The sequence below is a fragment of the Rousettus aegyptiacus genome, unplaced genomic scaffold (assembly GCF_014176215.1).
Source record: "Rousettus aegyptiacus isolate mRouAeg1 unplaced genomic scaffold, mRouAeg1.p scaffold_m13_p_3, whole genome shotgun sequence".
NCBI lineage: Eukaryota > Metazoa > Chordata > Mammalia > Chiroptera > Pteropodidae > Rousettus > Rousettus aegyptiacus.
This window is the reverse complement of record NW_023416306.1, coordinates 26,793,797-26,818,207: the sequence shown is the minus strand read 5'-3', so window position 1 is coordinate 26,818,207 and position 24,411 is coordinate 26,793,797. Positions and strand designations below refer to the sequence as shown.

General features: G+C 35.8%; 1 protein-coding gene across 4 annotated transcripts in view; it reads left to right on the top strand.

The window, feature by feature from the left end:
• TGFBR1 (transforming growth factor beta receptor 1) overlaps positions 1-24,411 on the top strand; it is a 48,954-nt gene that overhangs the window by 19,601 nt on the left and 4,942 nt on the right. For 3 of the 4 annotated variants that reach the window (XM_036238748.1, XM_036238750.1, XM_036238749.1), the window contains 7 exons: positions 6,324-6,572; positions 9,441-9,683; positions 14,211-14,441; positions 18,257-18,424; positions 19,097-19,253; positions 20,837-20,961; positions 21,991-22,121. In XM_036238748.1, the coding sequence (XP_036094641.1) occupies positions 6,324-6,572; positions 9,441-9,683; positions 14,211-14,441; positions 18,257-18,424; positions 19,097-19,253; positions 20,837-20,961; positions 21,991-22,121 (1,304 nt within the window). Of the gene's footprint in view, positions 1-6,323; positions 6,573-9,440; positions 9,684-14,210; positions 14,442-18,256; positions 18,425-19,096; positions 19,254-20,836; positions 20,962-21,990; positions 22,122-24,411 lie in introns of those variants that run through there. The other variant, XM_036238747.1, reaches the window with a different exon arrangement.

The window sequence follows — 24,411 nt, the reverse complement described above, 5'->3', positions numbered from 1 at the left end:
AGGAAAGCAGATTTCTCAGAACTGGAGTGAAGTAATAGTCTAGATGGTAAGGGTTGACATTAGTACCTGAAAAGATTTATTATTACTCCTAACTTTTGCCTTCACCTTTGTCAACAGTGGTGAGATCTGTCTTCAACTATGACTAAACAGACTGAATAAACGGCATTATGCATGTTAGGCTCAAAATCTGCCCGATGGTGCATATTTGTAATATTTGGAATTACTCTCACTGTGTAATAAAGTATAATTGTGCTATAGGCAAGGTAAAAATAAGAAGGGTCATCACCAGCAAAGTCAGAGTGGTGAAAAGATTGGAATTTCATCTCTGGTAAAAGAGATCTTCATTCTATTCCTTTTTAAGTGCCACGCTATCTCATTGAGAAGGAACCTAGGAGTTCTTTCAGGGACTTTTTTTTTTTTTTTTTAATGACAGGTATCACCAGTAAAGGAATAATGCTGTGTTGGTTTTGAAAATGTTGACTTTGCACTAGAAGGCAAGCCAAGCAGAATGTTTCCTGAAAGGCAATTAAAATATGAGTCTGTAGCACAAGTGCAAGGCCAGGAAGTTGAGATGTAGCTCTGAGATGTAGCAAAGGAACTGAACGGCGCAAGTGAATTAAGGAAGTATAGTGTCATGTAAACTAATAAGGAAAGGTGTGTCTCATACGCTAAAAAATTTTAGAAAAGAACATTGAATTCAACATAATTTCAGTCAGATGTTTCAGTCAAGTTCTTGATGGAGGGGAAGATGGGTGACAGAAGACCAACTAACAGAGTTGAAAAAGGAGAGCATTGAAGTGTATGCATAAAAAGAGGGATGGGTTGTATAAACATTGTCACTCTAGGCCTGGGAAGACAAGGTTTCTGGTACTAAATTTTATTTAATCAAAAGACTTGTAGAAATGTCTGTTCCATATACTGTTCACAGGCTGTCTACCTTTCCATTTCTCTAGCCAGGTGGGTATATAAGCTTGTGACTCAACCTTTCATAACCCTGGCATTAGGTAGAAGTAATAGTGTTTTGATTTGTGACCTCCAGGCACACTGGAATGAGGCAACGATGGAAATTTCCTTTATAGTTGGGACCAAGAGCCAGAATCTCAACTTGGGACTTTGCACTCTAATACTATAATACAGTGAAGATGATAACCCCAAAGGTCTTGCTGTCTCTCTTTACTCTTGTCACTTCTTTGACAGCTAGTTTGGTTTCTGACAGTCCTTGATATCACACCAACATCTTCAAACTTTGAAAATTTTGTGATTTGTTTCACAATCTTTGGAAATTTCTACTAGTAATTGTATTTCCTAGCATGAGACTGACAGTTTTCTGTGAACACAGTAGCTTTTCATTGCGGTGCTGAATCATAATGAAATCTTTGCAAAGACATTTTAATAGAGATCAAGCGTAAGTTAAATTTTAGTTGCAGGAGAGATACCAATGCAGATAATTAAAGTGATGATGAAATGAATAATAACTTCCTTGCATAGCCAAGTTTGCATGTGCATAGGTTTCAACAATGTCATGTGTTAACCTTTCTGTCCTGAAGCTGGAATTTTCTCTTAACCTTGATTGTGAAGTATATGCAGATTTCAGATGTTGTAGTGTGGGGAAATGTGCACCTCAGAAGTGAGAAAACTGTAGCTAATGATAGAGATTGGGGCACAGAAGCAAAAGGCGGCCAAGGTAGGAGAAAGATAGTACTAAACAGAGTTGGTTCTTATCTTTGCTATTAAGCAGAAAAGTATAGGCATGTACACCTATACTGTTGAACCACCTGGGAGTCTTGAAAGGCTCCAGCTAGTTAACATATGGATACCAGTCTAGAGAAGAGCCACATAGGTTTTATTTGTGTTTATTTAAATCTGATGGTCTTATTAACACTTAAGATGTTAGCTACCAAGGATGAAATCCTGCTACTGAGCAAAAAACTCCTGTGGGGATAGCTTTCTTGTCTTCATCTATCTAGCAGATTTACGTATTCTGACCTGAATGGACTGTGAAGCTTTTCTTGTTATCTCTTCTCCCTCAGTAGAGGTGAAACGCTTTGATCAGCTTTCTCAGGACTCGATCTTAATGATCTGTGTAGTGCCTTACTCTTCCATTCTAGTGAATTGCATAAGTCCAGATACCTTGTCTTATACAGTCCTACACCCCATAGTCCTGATGGTACCTGGCATATAGAGATGCTTGATGAAAAATTGCAGAATTAAATGAAAGTGTCAGATTAATGGGTGTGCATTAAAGTGCTGCAGAGTAGGGAAAGATGCTTGGGCTCTGGGGTGGGAAGAAGACATCATTGTACACCTTTTTTAGATAGAAATTTTGCCCTGTACATGCATTAAAACAACAACTCTTATTATTATTATTATTATTATTAATAATAATAATAATAAAATGATTTTTTTAAAAAATGGGAAGTAAAGCTCATGAATTCATTGAGAATTTTAAAATTCCTGTTTTATTTTTTCCCTACACTATATTTCTATACCATATACATTTAATAGCACTCTTGCATTCAATCAAGGTGCTGTTTTAGAATGCTGATATAGAATTTTAAAATTCCCTCAAATCCTTACTTGGTTAAGCTTTGCATTATATGGCATTTATATTTGTCTAGAGACCTGTTCTTATTGAAACACTTGTTAAGAGAAGCCCTTTAGGACTGACTTTCTGAAACTTGCCATATTATAATGACCCTTTGAAAGGATGTATTTGTCAAAATGTTACTTAAATTTTAGAAGCATGAAACTAGAACCTTTGTGTTTTGGGCTCATTTATAACTGTAAACCAAGTCTGCAAATTAACTACCATGACAACTACAAAACCAACAAAATTCAAATTAATACAGTTATTCATTCTGACAGATGATGTTTAGGAAGAAATAGCCTTAGATCTGATTTCATTTTACATCTGTTTTTGTATTTTAACGTCAGTGGTACTAAAAGCTGCAAGTGCCCATTCTCTCATGTGTAAGGTGGTATCAATGACTTCAAGGCTTTGTAAGTTTAGGATAATCAGACCTCATACCTAAGCAAAACACTTGCCAGCAAACATTCCTCAAATACCAATTTAATGAGATGTCTGCTGTCATGTTCACTTGAGATAAGGTTAACATTATGACATTATTGAAATCGTTATTAAATGGTTCTCTAAACCAATTAATGCTGGAGTAGGAATGGGAAAATGTCATTGCATACTTACATCCACATTTGCTGCTAATGAACTTTTGCAAATTATACTACAAAGATAAGACTCATGTAATATTCGTAGTGTGTGTGTGTGTGTGTAGTAATGGCTGTTAGCTGTTGGCTTTTGAATATGTCATGCCTGTGTTACCATAGGCTCCGATGAGTCAAGTTCCCTGTATTTTTTCGTTCTTCCATTTATAATTACTTTGAAACCTTTGCTCGTACAGTGTGCTATGAGGATATTTGGCCTGAGGCTATTTTAACACAGTTAAAGAAGCAGCAGTGAAACCCTATTTACAGTACTTGTTTAGGCGTTGGTTGCTCATGATCCAGAATATTTTAAAATATAAAATATTTTAAATGAAAATATTTTTTAAAATTTCTACACAATTCTTAGACTACCCTCCTTCTCCTGACATTTGTGACCTGCTTTTAGCAAATATTTTTTCTGATCACTATCTCAGGCTAGGATTCTAAGACGGGGGCGGGACACAAAAACCTTGTCCCTTCTTAATTTAATGAGAGACTTTAATAGAAAACTATAAATTGATTTGTGCTCTCCTAAAGCTAAGAGGCTGTGGGAACATATTGAAAGAAGCTGATCAGTTATCTTAAGAGTAGAGGTGATGTTTAGAGCAGGTCATGGAAAAGATTATTTGAATAGAGCTCTAAAGGATGAGTGTGGAGGCAATTAAACAGGGTAATAAAGACATGATTATCATAATGGTGAGATGTGTGTGTGGCCCTAGATGGCATTTGTAATGTAAGGGGTAAATTGGAACCCAAAAGTAAAAGTTTTGTTAGAGCAGATGTTTGACTATCACTTTATATACTCTAAGGAAGCTGTGAAAATCTTGGAACTGGGAAAGCAGTCATGGCAGTATTTTTTTTAATATAGCAATTACCACGTCATATTGTACTGCTCTCCTTCACTAGTCTTTGGAGTGCTCCAAGGGCCATGAGTTATTAATCTTTGTATACTAAGCTTTTGGGAGAGTAACTGATAAAGCTAATGCTTAGAAAACATTAATTGAATGACTAAAGAGGATTCAGGAGGGAATGACGACATTCTCTTATTGTAGTGGTTTTAATCTTTTGTGGATGACAGTCCCCTTTGTGGTTCTCTTGAAAGCTATAAACTTTCTTCTTGAAAATGCAAATACACACAACATTTGGCCTACAGTTTTATGGAATTCATGTCCCTCTGAAGTCAGTTCATGGGTTCCTGGTTCAGAATCTCTCCTTAGGAAATTGTACCCAGGGAACTGTTAATCACTAGCAAACCTCACCACGAATAACTACTGTCTCTTAACAGTCTTAAATATGTTAGATTATGATTGTGTCTCTTTCTTATACTTTTCTTGCGTTTTCTTTGTGATTGGGAGGCATTCATTCAACCAACCATGAAGAAAGAATAATTGTTTTTATAATGGTTAAAGTAAAACTTTTCTGGTCTGTGACGATAAGTAGACAAGTGTACCAAGAAGCAGCTGCTTGAGGAGGTACTGACATTCCTAGGTTTGGGTTTAGCAAGTGAGTTGGGGTCCCCAAGACCACTCAGTTTCAGACTGTGATTTGCTAGCAGGACTTGTAGAACTCAGAAAACCTGCTGTACTCGTAGGTTATGGTTTATTACAGTGGAAGGATTCATATTAAAATCATCAAAAGAAAAAGGCACATGAGGAAAGTCCAGGACAAACCAGGTGCTAGCTGCCAGGTGTCCTCTCTCTGTAGTAGCATAGTGCACACCATAGCTCAGCAATAATGTGACAGCACTTGCTAAGTGATACTGACTAGAAGCTCACTGAATGAAGTCTTGATGTCCAGGTTTTTTACTAGGGCTCAATCATATCAGCATTCTTATCAGAGAATATCCCAAGGGTTCAGAGTTCATCCCCTAGGAACTGGCCAAGGGTCAGTCCTGAAGACAAGCAGTTCTTGGAAATGTGTAGGATTTGAGCAACTCAGGCCTGCTGAGTTAACCCTTTCTTGTACAGCAGGTTGGCTATTCAGAGACTTAAGCTTTCTCCTGGCCTGTTTGTCTGCTTTTTTTCTAGATACATAATTTCTTTGATCTGATCATAGGTGGCCTTTCCACATACCTAGACCACCCCCCCCTTTTTTGCCAACCCGTAATTGGAAAGTTTGACTGGACTTAAAATAAATGTGCCTTGCAGTTTCATGAGATCATAATGAAATGCAAGTGCCTATTTTGTCATTCATTCAATGAGTATTTTTTGAATGTTGGCTGTGTAAACAGACTTAGTGCTAAATGTGGATTTACAAAAAATGATTAATATGAAGCTTAAGAGTTTCGTAGGGGAGAGAAAAACACAAATAGCAATTTTGGTAAACAGTGTGTACTTTGGGGAGCAGTTACTTTCTTGGAGAGCGTGGTGGAGGTATGTTTGTTGTGTGTATGGAAAGGTGTTGGTGATAATTAGAGTAAGACTTCCCTAAAGGGGTCATTCCGTGAGTTGAACCATAAAGATCAAATAGATACAAGTGGGCATGGAGGTGGTGTTTCTCCAGTCATTTCTGTAGCCACCTTGCCTGTGTGGTTGGAGCGTATATATATTGCTGATGCAGTCTCCTTGGCTTACTGAGAAGGTAGCCTAATCCTAACTAGATAAATGTCTTTCTCGGGGTTTGTACAGGAGAAAAGAGTGGCTCAATACAAATCTATTTCTTTTACTTTATTACCATAAATACATCCAAATGACATTTCTAACCTACAGCGGAAAGTAGTAGTATTTTCACACATTGTTCCCCAATGAGGGAGTATGTAAATGCATAGTTCTGGGCTAATAAGTATAACCATTAAAAATTTAAATGTACTTTGTTTCAAATGGGAGGGCAAATGCTTGCCTTACCTAGATGAAAGTGGACATAACGTTACTTGAAAGCAAAAAAGTTTTAGCAAAACACCTGAGTCTAAATTTTATATTGCCTTTTACATATATGTGTGCTTCTCAACAGGATTTGGAACTTCTCAGAGTAACAAGAAGTTTTGTTGGTTACAGTGTAAAAAATTATTATAATAGATTCAGGAATGTATTATGGTGAATATGAGATAATTTCTAATTGTTAACCTTGAGAACTTTTTCTAATAAAATCTTGTTCTCTTTTTCCAGCATTACAGTGTTTCTGTCAGCTTTGCACAAAAGACAATTTTACTTGCGTCACAGATGGGCTCTGCTTTGTCTCCGTCACAGAGACCACAGATAATAAAATTATGCACAATAGCATGTGTATAGCTGAAATTGACCTAATTCCTCGAGACAGGCCATTTATATGTGCACCGTCTTCAAAAATTGGGTCTTTCACTACACCATACTGCTGCAAGCAGGACCACTGCAATAAAATAGGGGACACGACTGTTGGTAAGTTGTTATGTATTTTTTTTTTTTCGATACTGCAAGAAAAGCTCTTAGACTATGATTTTAGAACTTGAAGGGATCTTAGATATCGTCTACCCCAGCTTGTACAGTTTAGAGGCAAGAAGGAACTTGTCCATAGCTGTAGATAAGACTCCTGGGTGTTTTGCTGTTTGAGAAGATGATTCCATGATAGCTGAGGTCTATTATGCCTGAAAGGGTAGCTGCTTAAAAGTGAATTCTGACAAAGCCCATTGCAGCAGTATGTCCTCAGAGTGTGTTACTATGTTGTCATCAGCGTGAATTTTTTCTTCCTTGTATAATGCTGCAGTCTTTTAAAGCAATCAGTAATGGGTGGGAATTGAGAGTGGCACCAAACAGTCCCAAAGCCTTCATTTTGTAATTTCGCCATACCTTATAATCTTTGTTTGAATTATTATATAATTTCTAGATTTTTGATCTTTTATCATATTTTACATTTTAAAATGTCCTGAAAGAGCCAGGAATTTCAAGGATAATCTTAAGATTAGAATAATTTTAAGGTTCTAGTTTTAAGATGTCAGTCTGAGCACACGTACCTAACTCTTCTATCACTTTTCTCAAATTCCAAATTCCTGCTGTAATAATCAAAGGAAACAAAAATGGGGGAGCCCGTGTTAATGCTAGCATAATTAATGGAAGAGTGCTGCCCCCATGCCTTCCCGTTGTGAGGAACTTCTGCACTTTATAATGCAGATGGCCTCAGACTACTGAAGAGTTGACTAACCCTATGAAAAGAAGTAAGTGAAAGAACTTCTTACAGATCCCACCCATCCCTTAGCTGAAGAGCTGGGGTAAGGCCACGGGGGCAAACTCTCAGTTCTCCTTAAGGAAGCACGGGTTTCAGTACTCAGAGGGGCAGACCACAGTGCTCACTTTCCACTCAGAGTTGGTCCAGGCATCATGCTAATTATGTAGGAAGCACTGTTGTAGCTTAGAGGAAAAGGGCCAGTCCTACCAGAGAGGCAGGCCTCCGCCTAGTGCAGGTGATAACAGCAAAGTAAAACCGAACCTGCAGTATGATAGGGCAGCTCCCTGGGATCAGACTCTGTCACTGTTAATTTTCCTGACTTTTATGTAGGCATTTGCAATTTTAATAAGACAATATGATAATTCCAGAATTTTCCATTTCCATTGTTTGGGCTGGAAATATCTGAATGGAAACTCACAAAACCTTTGAAGAACTCACTTCATGTTTAATGCTAAACATACATAAATCTTTCATTCTTAGGTCCTTGATACATAAACATTAAAAAAAAAAATGACCAAATGAAAAGATTTAGTGATTTAAAAGAAGCAAATGGAACTGGATAAATCAGAGTAGATGGCATCTTTTGAAATAGACTTACCATGTGAAGGACTTTCAGACAGTCCAAGGTCTATTTTCAGTTGTTAACTGTGAAATGAGAACATTTCACAGTTGGTAAAGATTGCTTTCAGATAAAAAGCTCCATTGATGAATTATTTTTTTAAATGCATATTGAAAGTGAACAGCAGACTGGATTCTGTAATTTTATAGTCAAGTGTGAGACAAGCTTAAGGCAAGATAAGGTTGAGAAATTGTTACAATTCAGAGAAAAAGACAGTTGGTGAGCAAATTAAGCTATATAGAGGACAGATATAGGTGATCCAGTATGCTTAGTATAAAAATTCCAGAAAAAGACATGAAGAGCAGACAAAAGAGAGAAGAATACTATGCAAAATTAATGAAAGAAATACCCAAAACATATAATGAAAAATATGCCACTTTTAAGAATGTACAAAAAACAATTGTATATTTATTCAGCACAAGTGAACACTGATTCACTATAAAAGGGTGGGGGGGGGGAGTTCACTTTCTGCTTTTTTAAATACAAGAAAAGCAAAGGAACATCCAAAATTCTTTTAAGCCAAGATTTTTCATATGTAAAGGCAGCAGGCATTTTTAGGTAAGTATTCAGTATATAAGGATACACATACTCTTCCTGAAAGAAATTATTAGAATTAAGAGTCTATGTAAGAAATCAATCCAAATAAAGATCTCAAGAATGGGGAAGATATGATATGAAAGAAATAAGTGGTGATGAGCAGTAAACTAGCAAGGCTCAGGATGAATGTCAAAATAATTGTAATTAGTGTGTTTTTGAAACAGTGAAAAATGTTAATTATTAAAAGAGATTATTAGAAAATAAATGATCCTGAATTAAAATTCAGAGTGGTTAAAATAAACTACAAAGTATACACATGCAAACTCTATTAAAAAAACAAAGGATATATTTTGCCTGAGCAAAATTGGTGGAGAGAGAGAGAGACACACACACACACACACACATACTAAAATGTGAGCTGTTTGGGGATGGAGAGGCTATATAGATTTTATTTTTACTTTTGCTCATCTGTATTTATAGGTTTTTTTTTCCCCCTCCTCCCTGCTCTGACCATATACTGGCCTTGGGATAAGAACACAAGCAAAAACTACTTGAAAAAAAAGGGAAGAAGACTTAACTAAGATGTTAATGGGAATTGTTCCAGATTATTGATTCTTTTATTAGTGACCTGAGAGTGATAAACGAGGAGGTTCTAGAATGTTGGTGGTAGCTGGCCTTGTTATTTAGACAATGACTAAAGCATACAGGAAGAAAAAGTGGATGTTGACCCAGCTGGTGATCATAAAAGGAGGGCCAATGGGAGAAGTCTGAATGATTCACTTGTTCTGAGTTTGAACCCTATGAGCTGCTGTAATGAGGCTCTATGACTAATAGTGGTAGTAGCCGACTGCAGGAAATGTGGAGGATTAGGAAATTGTGGATGCCACCTACAGTGTTTCTGTTGTTGTTGATGTTTATTTCACTTGAGGCCCTTTTTCAGGAAAGCCATCACCTGGCCTTGGTCCTGTTGAACTGGCAGCTGTCATTGCTGGACCAGTCTGCTTTGTCTGCATCTCACTCATGTTGATAGTATATATCTGCCATAACCGCACTGTCATTCACCATCGTGTGCCAAATGAAGAAGATCCTTCATTAGATCGCCCTTTTATTTCAGAGGGTACTACATTAAAAGATTTAATTTATGATATGACAACATCAGGTTCTGGATCAGGTAATGTAATTATTTTTCCTTTTTCTTAAAAAATCTTTTCAATTAACCGTAGTTGGCTAAGCTACTTGACTTAGTTTGTTAAAACTTGGGATATTGTGAATGCTGTTCCAGCTTTGAGCCTAATAAAGGTCCTTAAGTTTGGTCTATGTCTAACTGTAGCTGGTTTAGTATAGACAGATTAGAAAGAACTTTTACTGTTGAAATAAGTCAGTACGTCAGCTTCAGGGTGGTATAAATTTCAAAGCATTCTCACCTCATGACTCTGTGAGATAGTAAGTTTAAGGATAATTATTCTTATATAGGTGAGGATGAAGTTCAAAGGTATTTAAATGATCTGTAGCTACCCGTTCTATTCAGGATTGTTTAACAGCTTTATTTTTATATTTGAAAACATTCACAACAGAAAATATGTTTGGAATTGTGTATGTTATTTGCTTTTTTAACATAGGAAATTGTTGTCTTTTGCCTAAGCCTAGTTTTCTTATTAAAATAATGAATTTTTTTTTTCATTTTTTTTTCACTTTAGAAACACATCTAACCACTTTGTTATTTAATATAGCTTTATGGATCCATGAGCCCTGTGATATTTGCTTTTCTTAGTTCTGTTTGTTGATTTTTGTGAGATCAGAAATAGGTGGCTAATTGCCAGAATTATCCCCTAAAGTAGATTTGGCATAGCAATGCTTTATGTTTAAACCGAACAGCGTTTATTATTTTTTTTACTACTTCTTGCTTTGGAAGGATACTACAAGAGGAAGAGTCCCATGTCCTCTACAATATTATAATTTCATGATCAGCTAGGAATCAAGAGGTCTAGATTCCTGTGCAAGCTTAAAGTGGTTTGTTAGTACTTTTAAATGAGATTATCTGTCTAGCCTTTGTAAAATATAAATTAAGTTCAAATGAGGGCTACTAAATAAAGATTTGAAAATATATGTAATGAAAATTTTACTAATTTTATAATCCAATAACTAAAGGAACATTAAAGCAGAAATTATCTCTGGGGGGAAGAATATGACTATTAAGCACAAAGTCACATGTGATAATACAGAAAGTTTACATAATGACCAGCGACTGTTTATTTTAAGGAAATAAATATATATTGATGTATATGCATATCTGTTCATTGGTTTAAGTATGAAAAAATTGATTTCATGACCTGAAGTCTTCTGTGGAATTTGGTCAAATAGATTCAGTAAACGAGTTCTGTCTGTGACTGCTAGGACACATGTAGGCAATCTTTACAGACCCCTGAGGCCATTTGTGAGGAGGGAAGAAACGAGATTGGATTGAGATGGAGCAGCCTTAGTACTGAAGATGTGACAGTTTTTAGGCAGGAGGAGTGGAGAGAGATTGTTTTAGGGCTTCCCTGGGATTTCCCATTGATTCTGAGTTAGTCCAAAGATTTTTTAAAGAAGGCCTGCTTCATTCTAAAAGTTATCCTGGACCAAAAAATTATGATAAGCAAGGACCAGATAGTCACAGAAAATTAAGGTAACTACACATCATTTGGAATTAATCCCTTGGATGTGTTCTCTTATCGCCAAATTTATATCTAGGAAAATCAGAGCAGCTCGTACCACTTGGCACAGTGATATGTATCAGGCCTCAGTGAGAACAAGTGTACATAATGCATCAAAAGAAATTGCTGTCTGGATGGCAGTTGATTACCAAATAAGAATACATTTATTTACTTTTTAAGATATAGATGAAGTAAAGAGCGGAATTATTATTTTTTCCATTTGATCTTATTTCCAGATCCATGAGGGATTATGGCTCTATTGTCTGAAAGCTCCTTTTCCTCCTTTTATGCCTTACCCTGCAAAAACTCATCCGTATTGTTTGCTAGCTATGGTTTTGACCAGTTAGCTGATGTCTCATGCCTGAGTTATTTCATCTTTAAAATAAAAGTAATGAACCCTCTCCCTGTGCATATCATTGGATTATTGTGAGGTTCAAATGAAACAAGGTGTTTGTGTGAAAGCACATGGTAAATTGTAAAGTTATGTCAAAATGGCAGGTGTTCCTCATATTGAAAAGATATTTGGAAAAAAAAATCTGACATACAGTATCAGTTTGCTACATTGTACAGAAAAGCTTAGTTTAAGGCCTCATTTCCCTGTTATGGTCATTGTGTGCTGAATGGGCTCCAAATTTATCCAGACAGAAGCTTTCTTCTATTGAATAATAACAGGACTCATGTCTGTGAGTAAATAGAATGTCTATACATAATTTCCTTTTGAGTTCTTTCACTCATTGAGGAAAAGATAAAATAACATTTCATATTGTGAATTCACATGCTTAGTACTTACTCAGTACTATGACCATAATTGAGGGAAGGCCCTAACACTATCTCTCAAAGACTACTTTTAACTTGGGAACTGTGGGGAAGACATTGGGGAGAGCTGAGTTCTGACTGCTCTAACCTTAAAGCTAACCTAATCCCTGTTGCATTAACTTGAATCACAGGTTGTGCATGGTCCCATATTTAAGCTGTCATTAGATCGTAAAGTATGTGTGAACATGCATGTGTGTGCCAGATTTTGAAAGAGAGTGAGTCTCTTAGGCTAGTGTTCCTTATGTCTTATTCATGCTTATGATCTCTTGTAATATATGCGTGCTATTCAGGACTTATTTCTATTTCCTGATTTGAAGCTGTTTCCTTATCGAAATTTCTCACAAGCAGTTCTAAAGGTAAAAAAGAGTAAAACAGTATGTAGAGATCTAAATTAGGCCTGTTTTTGTCTTTAGAAGAATATTATTACCTTTTTTTTTAATGCTTAGGTATTCATGTAGGTTATAGTAACCAAATATAGATAATGTGATGAATCTAGATTTGGTTTTTAATTTTAGGTTTGCATTTAGAATCCAGTGGTGATGGGAAAGACAAAAACTTTCCTTGTCCCATTAGCCTTTCTTGATCCTACCATTTACGTGAGTCCCGAATGTGTCAGGCATTTTCAGACTTGCCATTTGCCATTCCCCTTTTTTATTTCTTGCCTTTCTAACTTCCAGAATAGCCTCCTGAAATTAACTCTTAAGTATACTTTAAATCTTTAAGTGCCTGGTGTGGCCCCATTCAAAGGCTTTAAGAAAATTTAGTAAATTAGTATTTATAGTAAACAACATAATCAGCAGTTGTTTTTTTATAATACAAAAGAGCTCCTTGATTTAAAGATTTTTCACAGATCTGTTTAACAGTATCCTTATAAACAAAAAAAAATTATTTAGAATAAGACTACTGTTTTTCAGGAGGTGGGGAGGATAGACAGAGCAAGGGGAGGAAAGGAACCATTTGAGAAACTTAAAGATGAAAAGAAAAGCTTCTCATCACTTTAGATTTATAAGCATTTGACATCAGGGAACCAAAGAGAGCAGATGATTTTATTTACTATCATTGGGTTTAATTAATCTAGCAGGTAACTCTCAATATAAATTATAAATGACACAAATTTATGTGTAATAGATGGTATAAATAAAATACTAGTGTAGAATATGATATACATAGGTATTTTAATTGTTAGTGTCAGCATTAATTTAGAATGACAGTTCTTTGGTCCTTGGTGGGGGGTACATGGTTTTAAGTGAATTGGAATTGTCCCAAATATAGTGTCACTTAAATTTTGTAGGTAGTAAATCGTTTCCTCTAAATGAATTGTATGGCAATATTTATTTTAAAATACATATTTTAGGGTAAGGCAAGTTTAATTGGTGAAAAAATGCCAGTGTCCCATTACCAAGGTAAGTTACTTGACACTTAAAGATACTAGTGCTGCCTAGGCAGCCAGTTTCTAGCAAGTAAATCACTTGCCTTGAAATGAATTCTGTGATCACTTTTACTGATTTATTAAAAATTAGGCGAGAATTTACTTTTGTGTGTCTTGTGTTCACATACTTTTCTCCTCCTACCAATCAAACCATTACCATATTCACCTTTTTAAAATAAGATTTTGAGTTATTTCTCCCCATTTCATGACTCCTTTTCAGAAATCTTTAATAGTTCCTCTTTTACCCCCAGCTCTCATCGGCTGTGTTGAGCCTGGCACTTAGTACTCTTCATGCTCTGGTGACAACTCACCTTCTCTTCTACTGCTTTACCATGTACATCTCCTTTCTGTGTGTGTAAGCTGGTTCCCTAAACATGTCTGATTCATCTCCTTCTACCTTTGCTTCCATATTCCTCCTGCCTGAACACTTTAGCTCTTTCTCTCCTCCTTTAGTTTTATTCCTCTGGAAAGGACAGTCTAAATTCAATTTACCTTACAAAAATTACCTTGAACTTTCAGACAAGGGTTTCTGCATTCTTTAATTGTATTTACAATTTTCTCTTTATCATGGATTATTGTTTTTACAAATGTAGTCTTTATCTCCTCACTGAGATTGCTAAATTCTTTAATAGGAGAGCTTAAGAGAGTGACGCCTTAAAAGAGTATCCCAGAAAGGGGTCACCCTTTAAAGCCTCTGTGGTGGTATTAGAAACCCATACTGTTGTTGACTGTACTGAGATCTATTATTTTTTATCTTTAGGTTTACCATTGCTTGTTCAGAGAACAATTGCTAGAACTATTGTGTTACAAGAAAGTATTGGCAAAGGTCGATTTGGAGAAGTTTGGCGAGGAAAATGGAGAGGAGAAGAAGTTGCTGTTAAAATATTCTCCTCTAGAGAAGAACGCTCATGGTTCCGTGAGGCAGAGATTTATCAAACTGTAATGTTACGTCATGAAAACATCTTGGGATTTATAGCAGCGGACAATAAAGGTCAGTAATGTTTGCTTCTCCTTTGAGTATAACAAAATCTATTTAAGCCTTTTTACAGTTATGACTACTAAACATTGTGAAATTTGATGAGAAAAACAAATGTTTGGCATGCCAATTAGATCCACTAAGTCAAATAGAATATGTTAGAGCTTTAGAACTGGGAACTTAAAGATTTTCTTGACTCTTGACAGCTTGTTCCAAAATCTCATATTGTTTTTGCAAAATGTAAAGAACTATAAAAAAAAAAGTGATGTGCTTTGCTATTTTGCTTCTAGGCAGTTAGTTATTGGGTACAGTCATAATACAGAAAAAATTGTAAACTCTGCTTAAAATTTTGAGGTAGGATAGGGCCCAGGTATCTGTTTCCTTTTAATCTCTTCCTGACCATTAGGGCATTCTGATGTATATATTCTGATAAAAATGACCTTATTTATAGGGAAAATGAAAATAACTTAGTGTAGTTGATGTTTTAAATTGCCTGAGGATAAGTAGATTAATCTTTTAAGTAAACTCAGTAAAGACCTGGTTTCTCCAAAACCACCTTACCATTGGTAACTTCATGGACACTCTTGCTTAAGGCCCAGGAGGTACTTAAGGCCTGGGGTTAAAGCAGATGCTGAGGAAGCAAGTAAGCCATGTCAGCAGATTCCCAGTGCGTGGTGACTGCAAGCAGTTGACTTCAGACTGTACTTCATCTACTTTCTCAGCTTCAGTTACTACTACCTCAGTGCCCACACTTCCTGCTTTTATAGCTTCTGTCAGAGAGTTGTGTTACATCTCAACTCTCATCATCCCAACCCTGAATCAAATGTATTTTCCTGATTTCCTGTTTTTAAAAAAATGCTCTCATTATATATTTTTTGGATTGTCCAGAACCATAGTCTCATCTTTTCCTTTTCTTCCTTCCTATTTTTGCTTCAAAATGTTAACAGCGTTTAATCTCATTGGTGATTATGGGTGATTTTGTGATTTTTCTTTTTACTTCTCTATTTTTATATTTATTTACAACAAGCATTTATTGTTTATTTCTCTAACATTTATTTGGAGAAAATTTCCAATATATAGGAAAGTAAAAAATAGTATGGTGAACCTATATCACCCACCTTCAGTAATTATTAGCTCACTGCCAGTCATATTAGATCTCTGATTTCACCTATACTGTCCCTAACTAAATTATTTGAAGTCAATCTCAGATAACATATCTTTTCATCAATACCCTTTCAGTTTACATCTTTAGATTATTAAGATTCTTTTTTATAAAACATAGCCACAGAATCTTTGTACTTTTTTAAAATGTCATAAAATATCTAGTTGCTTTCAGATTTCTGTAGTTGTCTTTTTTTTTTTTTTTTAACAATTATTTATTCACTTTATGATTCAAGTCCACAGATTGCATTTGGTTGATATTTATCCTAAGTCCCTTAAAATCTGTAGGCTCCCCTTTTTTTTTTCTTTCTTTTTTTTTTTTTGTCTTCTTGCAGTTTATTGAAGAAACTGGGTTGTTTTGTCCTGTAGGGCTTATCACATTCTGTATTTTGCTAACAGAATTCCCATAGTGTCTCTGAACTTGCTCCTTGTATTAATTTGAAAACTGGTAGTCAGAATTAGAGATTGAATCTGATTAAGTTTTATTGGCTTCCTGAAAATATTGTATACTTTCTGTATATTATATCTTTTCTATCATATATCAGGAGGCACGTATAATGTTTGATTATCTCTTTTGTGACTTAGGGGCAGCAATTATAAACAGCTACTACCAATTTAATATCACTTAGTTTAAAACAAAACAAATAAAAGCAGTGATCATAGTCAGACAGAGTCCTTGGTTTTCATTTTCTTCTGTTTTTGACACTATTTAAATTCTTCCCCAATTCTTAAAATTTTATTATGTTCTGTGACAATAGACTTTATTTATTTTGTAATAGTTGTCTTTGTTTTCTGAAACTCTTCTTACTGGCTTCTATGAAGGGTCTAATTCTACAAATGGTAAATGCTCCCTTAAAGAACTTACCCATATTTGTGGCTTCAAACTTCAAATTTGCATTTCGAGGCCCAAACCTCACTCAGGCCCAGCATGTTTTAGGCATGTTCCAACTCGCAAACACGCTGGTATAAAATTCTCCTGCTGCTGTGCCCTGAGCTTTCTCTTCACATTTGCTTAAGCTGGTGCTGTCATCTGGTGGTCACCATGGGAACTAGCTGACCTTGCTGGCTCTCTCCTATCCCCTCCTTTCTTCTCTGGCGGATTAATGGACTTTGCCCAGAACTAGCCCCTCCACCCCAATTCACTTTTCTTTTATCTTCATCCTCTTGAGTTAATTACACCCAGGCAGTCCTTTCTATGTGCACAGCCTCTTATATATCCTTCTTCCTTCTGCCTTTATTAGTTACCTCAAAAAAATCTCCCTTTCTTCTATTTTCCTGTGTTCCTATTTATTTCTTGTATTTGTGATCCTTTCAGAATTTAGTCATGGCTAATAAAAATGCAGATAAAGCTAGCAATGCATCTGTATCAAGAAAAAGAAAAAGTGGAAGTTTAAACAGAAACAGTTTATAAAGTTTATGAAGAACAGGTTTATAAAGAACTAGTGTCATGAATCTCTAAATCCTTTCAAAAGTACCCAGAAATCTCCTCCAGAATCTTCTGAAAACATCTTCTTAATCTCTTCTAATCAGAGTTGGCTTTCCTTCAAATAACAGAATTCATTTTATGTCAGTTGGATTTTTTCTTTTTACAACCAATTTGGAAGGAAACAGCACATTTTAAGTTCTAATGTGTCATGCATTGTACTAAATGCTTTAAAACTATTCTCTTTTTTAAATCTTTGTAATGGTTTTGCAAAGTAAATTTTCTTGTATGAAAAAAAGAATAGAGGCTCATTCGTTGTCTGAGATCACGCAGTCAGTAGCCAGGCCCTGGATTCCAACCTACTCAGACTAACGGTGCGTATCTTATTGAATTATGCTGCTTTCTCGTATTACTGTAGTGCTTTTTTTTTTAATCATGATTTCGTGAAATATGTGGGTTTTTAATATATTTCCAGCTACTTCTAGGTTAAATAGGCCTTTGTGGACCAGCCTAGCCAGAACATTTACCTTGATTCCCATGGGAAAACACATTTCAAATTCATGTGTCAACTTACAAATGAACTTGTGGAACACACATTCCTAGTTGTCGATGTTGAAAATCACCTTGTGTAAAACTGGGTTCAGTCCTAACTTTCTCTTCTCGTGACATTTCAGTTCCTGTCTCAGCTTCCCCATGTGTCAGTGTTATGACTATTTTTGTTTTTCTAAGATGAAAACCTTGGAATTATAATCATCTTGTCTGACTTCTTTGTGAACTATATACAGAGTCTGTTTTTAAAGCTTACTTTTTTTAAATTTAAGCTCACTTTGAGTTTTGTCCCATACTAGTCCATGCCCACTGTGGCCACACTAGGCTCCAGGTACTTCTCATCTTCCTGCCTCTCTCCTTCCAGAAACAACCATTGAGCACTTAACCTAGCATTTTTTCTAGGCACTAAAGAGTTCCCAGCTCTGCTGCTATCTGTGTAGACTCAAGATTACCATCTTTGAACTCTGATTCCTTATCTCTTAAATGGGATTAGTTATCTTACCCTTATCTGAAGATCTAAAGGACATGAATGTAAAAGTATAAGACAAACTGAAAATACAAGAAAATATATACAAACTTAAGGTACCATCATATTATAGTTGTGGAATTCAAGATCGAGAGTAAACTGATAAATTTTGAACAAATAAATTATAAACATTTGACAGCCCATCTGAAACATCGCTTTTGTACTTTGCAGACAATGGTACGTGGACTCAGCTCTGGTTGGTGTCAGATTATCATGAGCACGGATCCCTTTTTGATTATTTGAATAGATACACAGTAACTGTGGAAGGAATGATAAAACTTGCTCTGTCCACAGCAAGTGGACTTGCCCATCTTCACATGGAGATTGTTGGTACCCAAGGTAACTTGAAGGAATCCAGTTATTTAAGCTTTAAGTTCCCATGAATCTAATGTGTGTTTGGAAATTTTTTTCAAGAAGCCAGCCTAGTTGGAGTTATCTTTTCCATTGAAAAATCTCATATGAAGTTAGGAATCTGGGAATTTGTTTAGAGAGTCTCTAGTAATTGTATCAACACTGATATTTTTGTGAGTTTTTAAAAGTAACATTCAGTCTCACTTCTGATTTTTGAGGATCTTGGTTTTAGAATTTAATTCTAAGAGGATGTACTTTTACATGTAGTATCAAATAAAATATGAAAAAGCTTTGTAAACACCATGCTCTGTAAATGCTCTCTGGCCATCTAATGAAATTATATTTGACTTTGAGATAAGGAGACTGCATGAAATTGTTTTACAGTTGAAAAATTAAACACTAAGTTTTAGTTATAAAATTTTTATGCTGTCATTTTTGTGCCGTATGGGATATCAGATGCCAAAATATCTCTGTGCTTTAGCAAGTGTTATTCACTTGCTACCTGATTCACTTGAGGTTGTTAAGTAATGGCTCAGGTATTATGGGTGATGTGGGCTAAATGCTTTGATACTGGGATAAGAGAAGAGATTTGAATCTGAAGGTAAGAATTATAATTGATATTATTGTTTAAGCAATCAAGTTTAATTTTTTTTTCCTTAGGAAAACCAGCCATTGCTCACAGAGATTTGAAATCAAAGAATATCTTGGTAAAGAAGAATGGAACTTGCTGTATTGCAGACTTGGGACTGGCAGTAAGACACGATTCAGCCACAGATACAATTGATATTGCTCCAAACCACAGAGTGGGAACAAAAAGGTACCCTTATAAATAAATAATATTTAATACATTCCAAAAGCAATTTTTTTTCTTTCTCACTTGTATGTACATATCTTTTCTGAAACTCAGACTTGTACTTTATTAGATTGCCCACAGGTAGAAGATCTCATGATCGTGCCTGCTCTGAAGCCAAGGTTACCTGACTTAAAAAGATACCAGCTGATGAAAGGTGGCCTTTCCAGAAAATATTAGCATTAGTTACATTAATTATTATAGCAATAGTAGCTAATGTTTATAGGGTACCTAATATGTGCCAGTCATTTTAATGGGTTTTTATATAGTTTAATGCCCTCCTCAGATACTGTAGCTAGCCCACTATATTCATGTTTTCAATTCCTGAAAACATGCCTCCTTTCTCAGAACTTTTACATGTGCTGTATCCTAGAGTGTACTTTCCCCTGTGGTTTTCTCTTAACTTGTACTCACCCTTTCTTTCTCATAGGAAGCCTCTTTGGACTATTAGGTGTTCTTGCCAAGAGCTCTCATAGCACACTGAATTTGGACCATTGAGGCACTTACCTACATTATGTTGTAACTGTCCATTATTTGTGTATATATTCTATTGGATTACAGGCTGGTTAAAAGCAGCTTGTATTCTCAGCATCATCACAGTGCCTAATGCTTAGTAGATCCTCAGTAAATATTTGTTGAATCCACAAGCCCTTAAAAGAATCTAACTAGGTAGGTGTCATTACCCTCAATTCACAGATGAGGAACCACCTCATCACAGAGGTTAAGTGATGTGGCCAAGCTCATATAAGCTGAAGAGCTGAGACTGGAACCTGTGAACACAGGCCTTGCTTTGTATATCACAGCATGTTGCCACAACGTATCTTCAAACTACCACCTTGGCCTTGGATAGAGCCTAGCTTTATTCTGTCTGAGCTGTCTTTACAATTTCTGGATTCAGCAAGGACTTTCAGAACTCTAAACTCCAGGTTTCAGGACAGTGGTTACTGCAGAACTTTGAGGATCCTGTTCTATAACCTCAGTGTGGTTTTTGGAACTTCACAGAACCCTACAATGTGGCATCAATAGGAGGACTGGCATTCTTTCTTTAATCTATTATTTTCTTCTCTAGAATATGTCTGTCCTTCTTTTCATCCTATATTAGTGAGAAAACTTCTAGATTAAAATAGACGGTCCCTGCAAAATATATGACAAAGTAGGAGGTAGTATAAGTTATGTATATATAATATGTAAAATATATAAAAAATATTTTTTGAGTCTAATATGACCTCGGTTACATAATATTTTATGTTTATGAATAGAGAAGTCCAAAAGGATACTCATCAAAATATTTAGCACTTTGGAAGTAGTGCTGAATATTACTAGAGAGTAATAAGTAGTGGAATGTTATTTTGTACTGTATAAACTTTGGGAAAATTTATATAAGAAATCTGAGTCATTTTAAAAAACAGCAGAACCATGCAGAAAGGGGGGAAGTCTTAAAGTTAATATTGATTTTTTAAAAAATCTCAATAGTAAAAGATAATTTATGAACCAGTTCAAAAGTAACATGGCCACCATTCCATAAAATAAAATGCTGACTTCTTTTTTAGGTACATGGCCCCTGAAGTTCTAGATGATTCCATAAATATGAAACACTTTGAATCCTTCAAACGTGCTGACATCTATGCAATGGGCTTAGTATTCTGGGAAATAGCTCGACGATGTTCCATTGGTGGTAAATTGCTCCCCCTCCCTCCCTCTAGTGTGTCACGAACAGGAGTTGTTTTAGAATTGCCTTCTTTTTTGTTACACATCAGCAGTCTGAACTTATGTTCACCAGGTGATCACTGAGAGTGCCGAAGAAAATAAAAGAAATAAAACCTGTAGTGCGGGAGAAATGATATTACATGCTTTATCCTAGTGTAGTCTTTTTCTGTTTCCACTTGAATCTTAGGAAGCACCAGAAACCAATCCCTTATTTTGGAATATAGTTATTTAGAATGAACAACTGCTTCAGAAGCCACCTGGGAATCTATATCTACCATGTTCCTGGGTCAAATTGATCCCTCCACCCTGCCCCAAGATTGTGGTTATTTTCACCAACCTGATAACTAGAAATTAGGTATAAAGGGTACAGTACTATTACACTGCCGTTACATTACTTTTTAAAGTAAATTTGTTTTAACTTTTAAATTTAGTTTTAGAGCACTTTTGATGTTTATTTGAGAAAGTCTTTTACCCTTAGGGGCCCACTCTTGGCTAGGACTAGGGCCTCAGGTTCTTCAGGCAGTGAGGAGCAGAGTATGTCTGCATTATAGCAAAGAGGACAGATTATTGACAGATACAGGTAGAAGAAAGGACTTGCACCTCAAGCTTATCTTGTAGGATTTGCATCTCAGTAATAAAGGGTATATATATTCCCACACTACGTGAGAGGCTTGGTACTCAGAATAAAGATTCATTTCTTGCACATTAGGGTTCTAGGAGAAAATATCAGTCTGGTCATCACAGCTCATAGTTCATCATCATTAAAATAGCCTTTCCTGATCCCATGGTGATACTTAGTTTCAAGGAAAGGGGTCAGTAGAAACTCAGGGAGTTGGATGATATAGAGCCAGCTGTGAGTCCTGTCCCACTTACTTATTTAGTAATGGAACACTGTAATAGGATGCTTAGGTGTTCCTTTACTGTTTAGTCAAGAGTGGTCTGGCATTATCTGAGTAAATTCTTTAAAATAGATTTTCTTTTTTTTTAATCAATATAGGAATTCATGAAGATTACCAACTGCCTTATTATGATCTTGTACCTTCTGATCCATCAGTTGAAGAAATGAGAAAAGTTGTTTGTGAACAGAAGTTACGGCCAAATATTCCAAACAGATGGCAGAGCTGTGAAGTGAGTATTTCTTTTGGATACTACGCAGTTTTCTAAACTGCTTCTGCTTAGTAGGTAGAAATTTGCTACATTTCTTTAAGGAAAACAGACACAAGAACTTTTTCTTTTTCATGGCAGTTAAAGCAGTGAGTAAACACAGAATAATTTGGTTTTCATGTTCATTTTTAAGCACATTGAAAGGGCCATGGAGCATATGCAGTGGCCGTCAAGGTATTAGAACAGTGTTTAGATCTGCCAGTACCTAGAGTGCCTGCATTTTAAATGAATGATTCGCTTAAATCAGGGCAACCCAGGATTCTCATGGGCATTAGGAGACCTGTGTTCCAGACCAGCTGGCTGCCATTTCAGAGTGGCAACGGGCAGATCACTTCAGTTCTCTAGACCTTAGCGTGCCTTTTTTGTAAAATTAGGAACTTGGATAAGGTGATTATGAAGACGGTTCAGGTGATTTTATATTTCACTCATCTGATTGCCTGTATGACTGCTCACCAGGAATTTGGGCAAAATGTTTTCCCGCAGTGTCTGAGTTTAATTGCTAGCTCTTACTAATTATAATATTGGTGAGGCAGAGCATTTCCCTCCAGATTTGGAGTTTTGTACCATAAAAGGAATAAAAAACTGTTCACTTAAGTAGTTATTTTCCATCATAAAATAATGGAGGACTCAGTAGAACTGTTGACATCAAGAGAGCTCCTTAGCTGCCTCCAACAAACTCATGTACCCAGGCCCAGATAAAATACATCACAAGTGCTCAAAGAAATGAAATTGGGCTAGATTTGTCTTTTAAAAATCAGATCTTGATACTGCAAAGTACAGACTTAAAGTATTCATGCACTCATCCGATAATTAGAGCAGATTATTCTTGAACAGATGGCTTTTTAAGCATGAAGAAAAGTTAGCAATTAACATTAAGAGCACACATGCAAGTTGCAGTTACTATCACATCATGCTGAAATAATGCCATCACTGTCATTTTTTTCCATTTAGTTTTCTATGTACTTATCACTAATTCAATTTTTTATTTTTCTAGGGTTTTATAACTCTCCTCTCAGTAGTTGAAACACATCAAGTTTCTATAAAACTGATAGAAAGAATTGTCCTCCATCACTTTCTGACCTTTTCCAGTCTGGACTGGTTACTCTCCAGGCTAACCATACAGCTTTTATCTTGGGATATCCCTCACCTTTCATCCTGGGATTCCCTTTGCTGCTTTTGTGGTGAATCTTCCTTCCTGCATTTCCTGTCTGCCTGTTTCTTGTTTTGCTTATTTCTCGCCTTTTTCAGGTCTCTGCTCAGATATTACTTTGTCCATGAGCTGTTACCCCTCCATCTATTTAAAATAGCATCCTCCTTCCCTAGTATATTTTATCTCCTTCTCTAAATGATGTTTCTCCTTAGCACTTGGCACTGACAGTCCACATATTTTACTTATTTATTAATTACATGCTTTAGCCCTCTAGAATGTAAGCTTTATACGGACGGGGATTTTGTCTGTTCACTGCTATATCCCTAACACTTAGAATGGTATCTGGTAGATGGTAGGCACTTGATAAATATTTGTCAAATGAATATATAGATGTGCTGGGCACTTAGTCCTTTTTATCTGGAAACAAATGTTTACTTCTAGAAAATGATCCTGAAGTATTTCTTTGATTTCTTTTATCTCTGTTCTTTTTTTTTTTTTTTTTTTTAATTCTGATGATGAATGTTAGACCTCCTTCTAATTTTGTATTTTCTCCTTCCTGTTATCTCTTTGTCTTCTTTCTCTAATTTCTGGTGGGTTTATCAGCTTTTTTTTTTTTTTTTAAATCAAATTTGTATTCTGGTTCTGTAAAGTTTTTCCAAAGTCAAACAAGAAAAAAAGTTATCAATGATAAATTCGGTATCAGTATTTTCTTTACCTGAGTATATTAATGATAGATTATTGATATTTTTTCTCTCTGTACAGGTTCTGTTTTCTCCAAGTTGCTTTTTTATGTTTATGTCAGCTTCTGCATTTCATATTGCTTTCCCCAAATCTATAATCAAATTTATACTATCTTCATGTTTAAAAACAGGGCACTAAAAGCTTATAGGAAGCTTTGTGCACACGAATGGAGCTTTTTGACTGTGATATTGAGGGTGATCTAACTGGGTTGCTTCCTTGGAGAACCACCGATGTCAGTCCCTTCATGTCTGTCCTCCTGGGCTGCTCACATTCACCCTAAAGAAGATTCCGCATCTCATGCCTGGAGGAGTCTGTACAGTAGTTGCTCGTGTTTTGGGGAGCAGGCCTACAGTCAGCATTTAG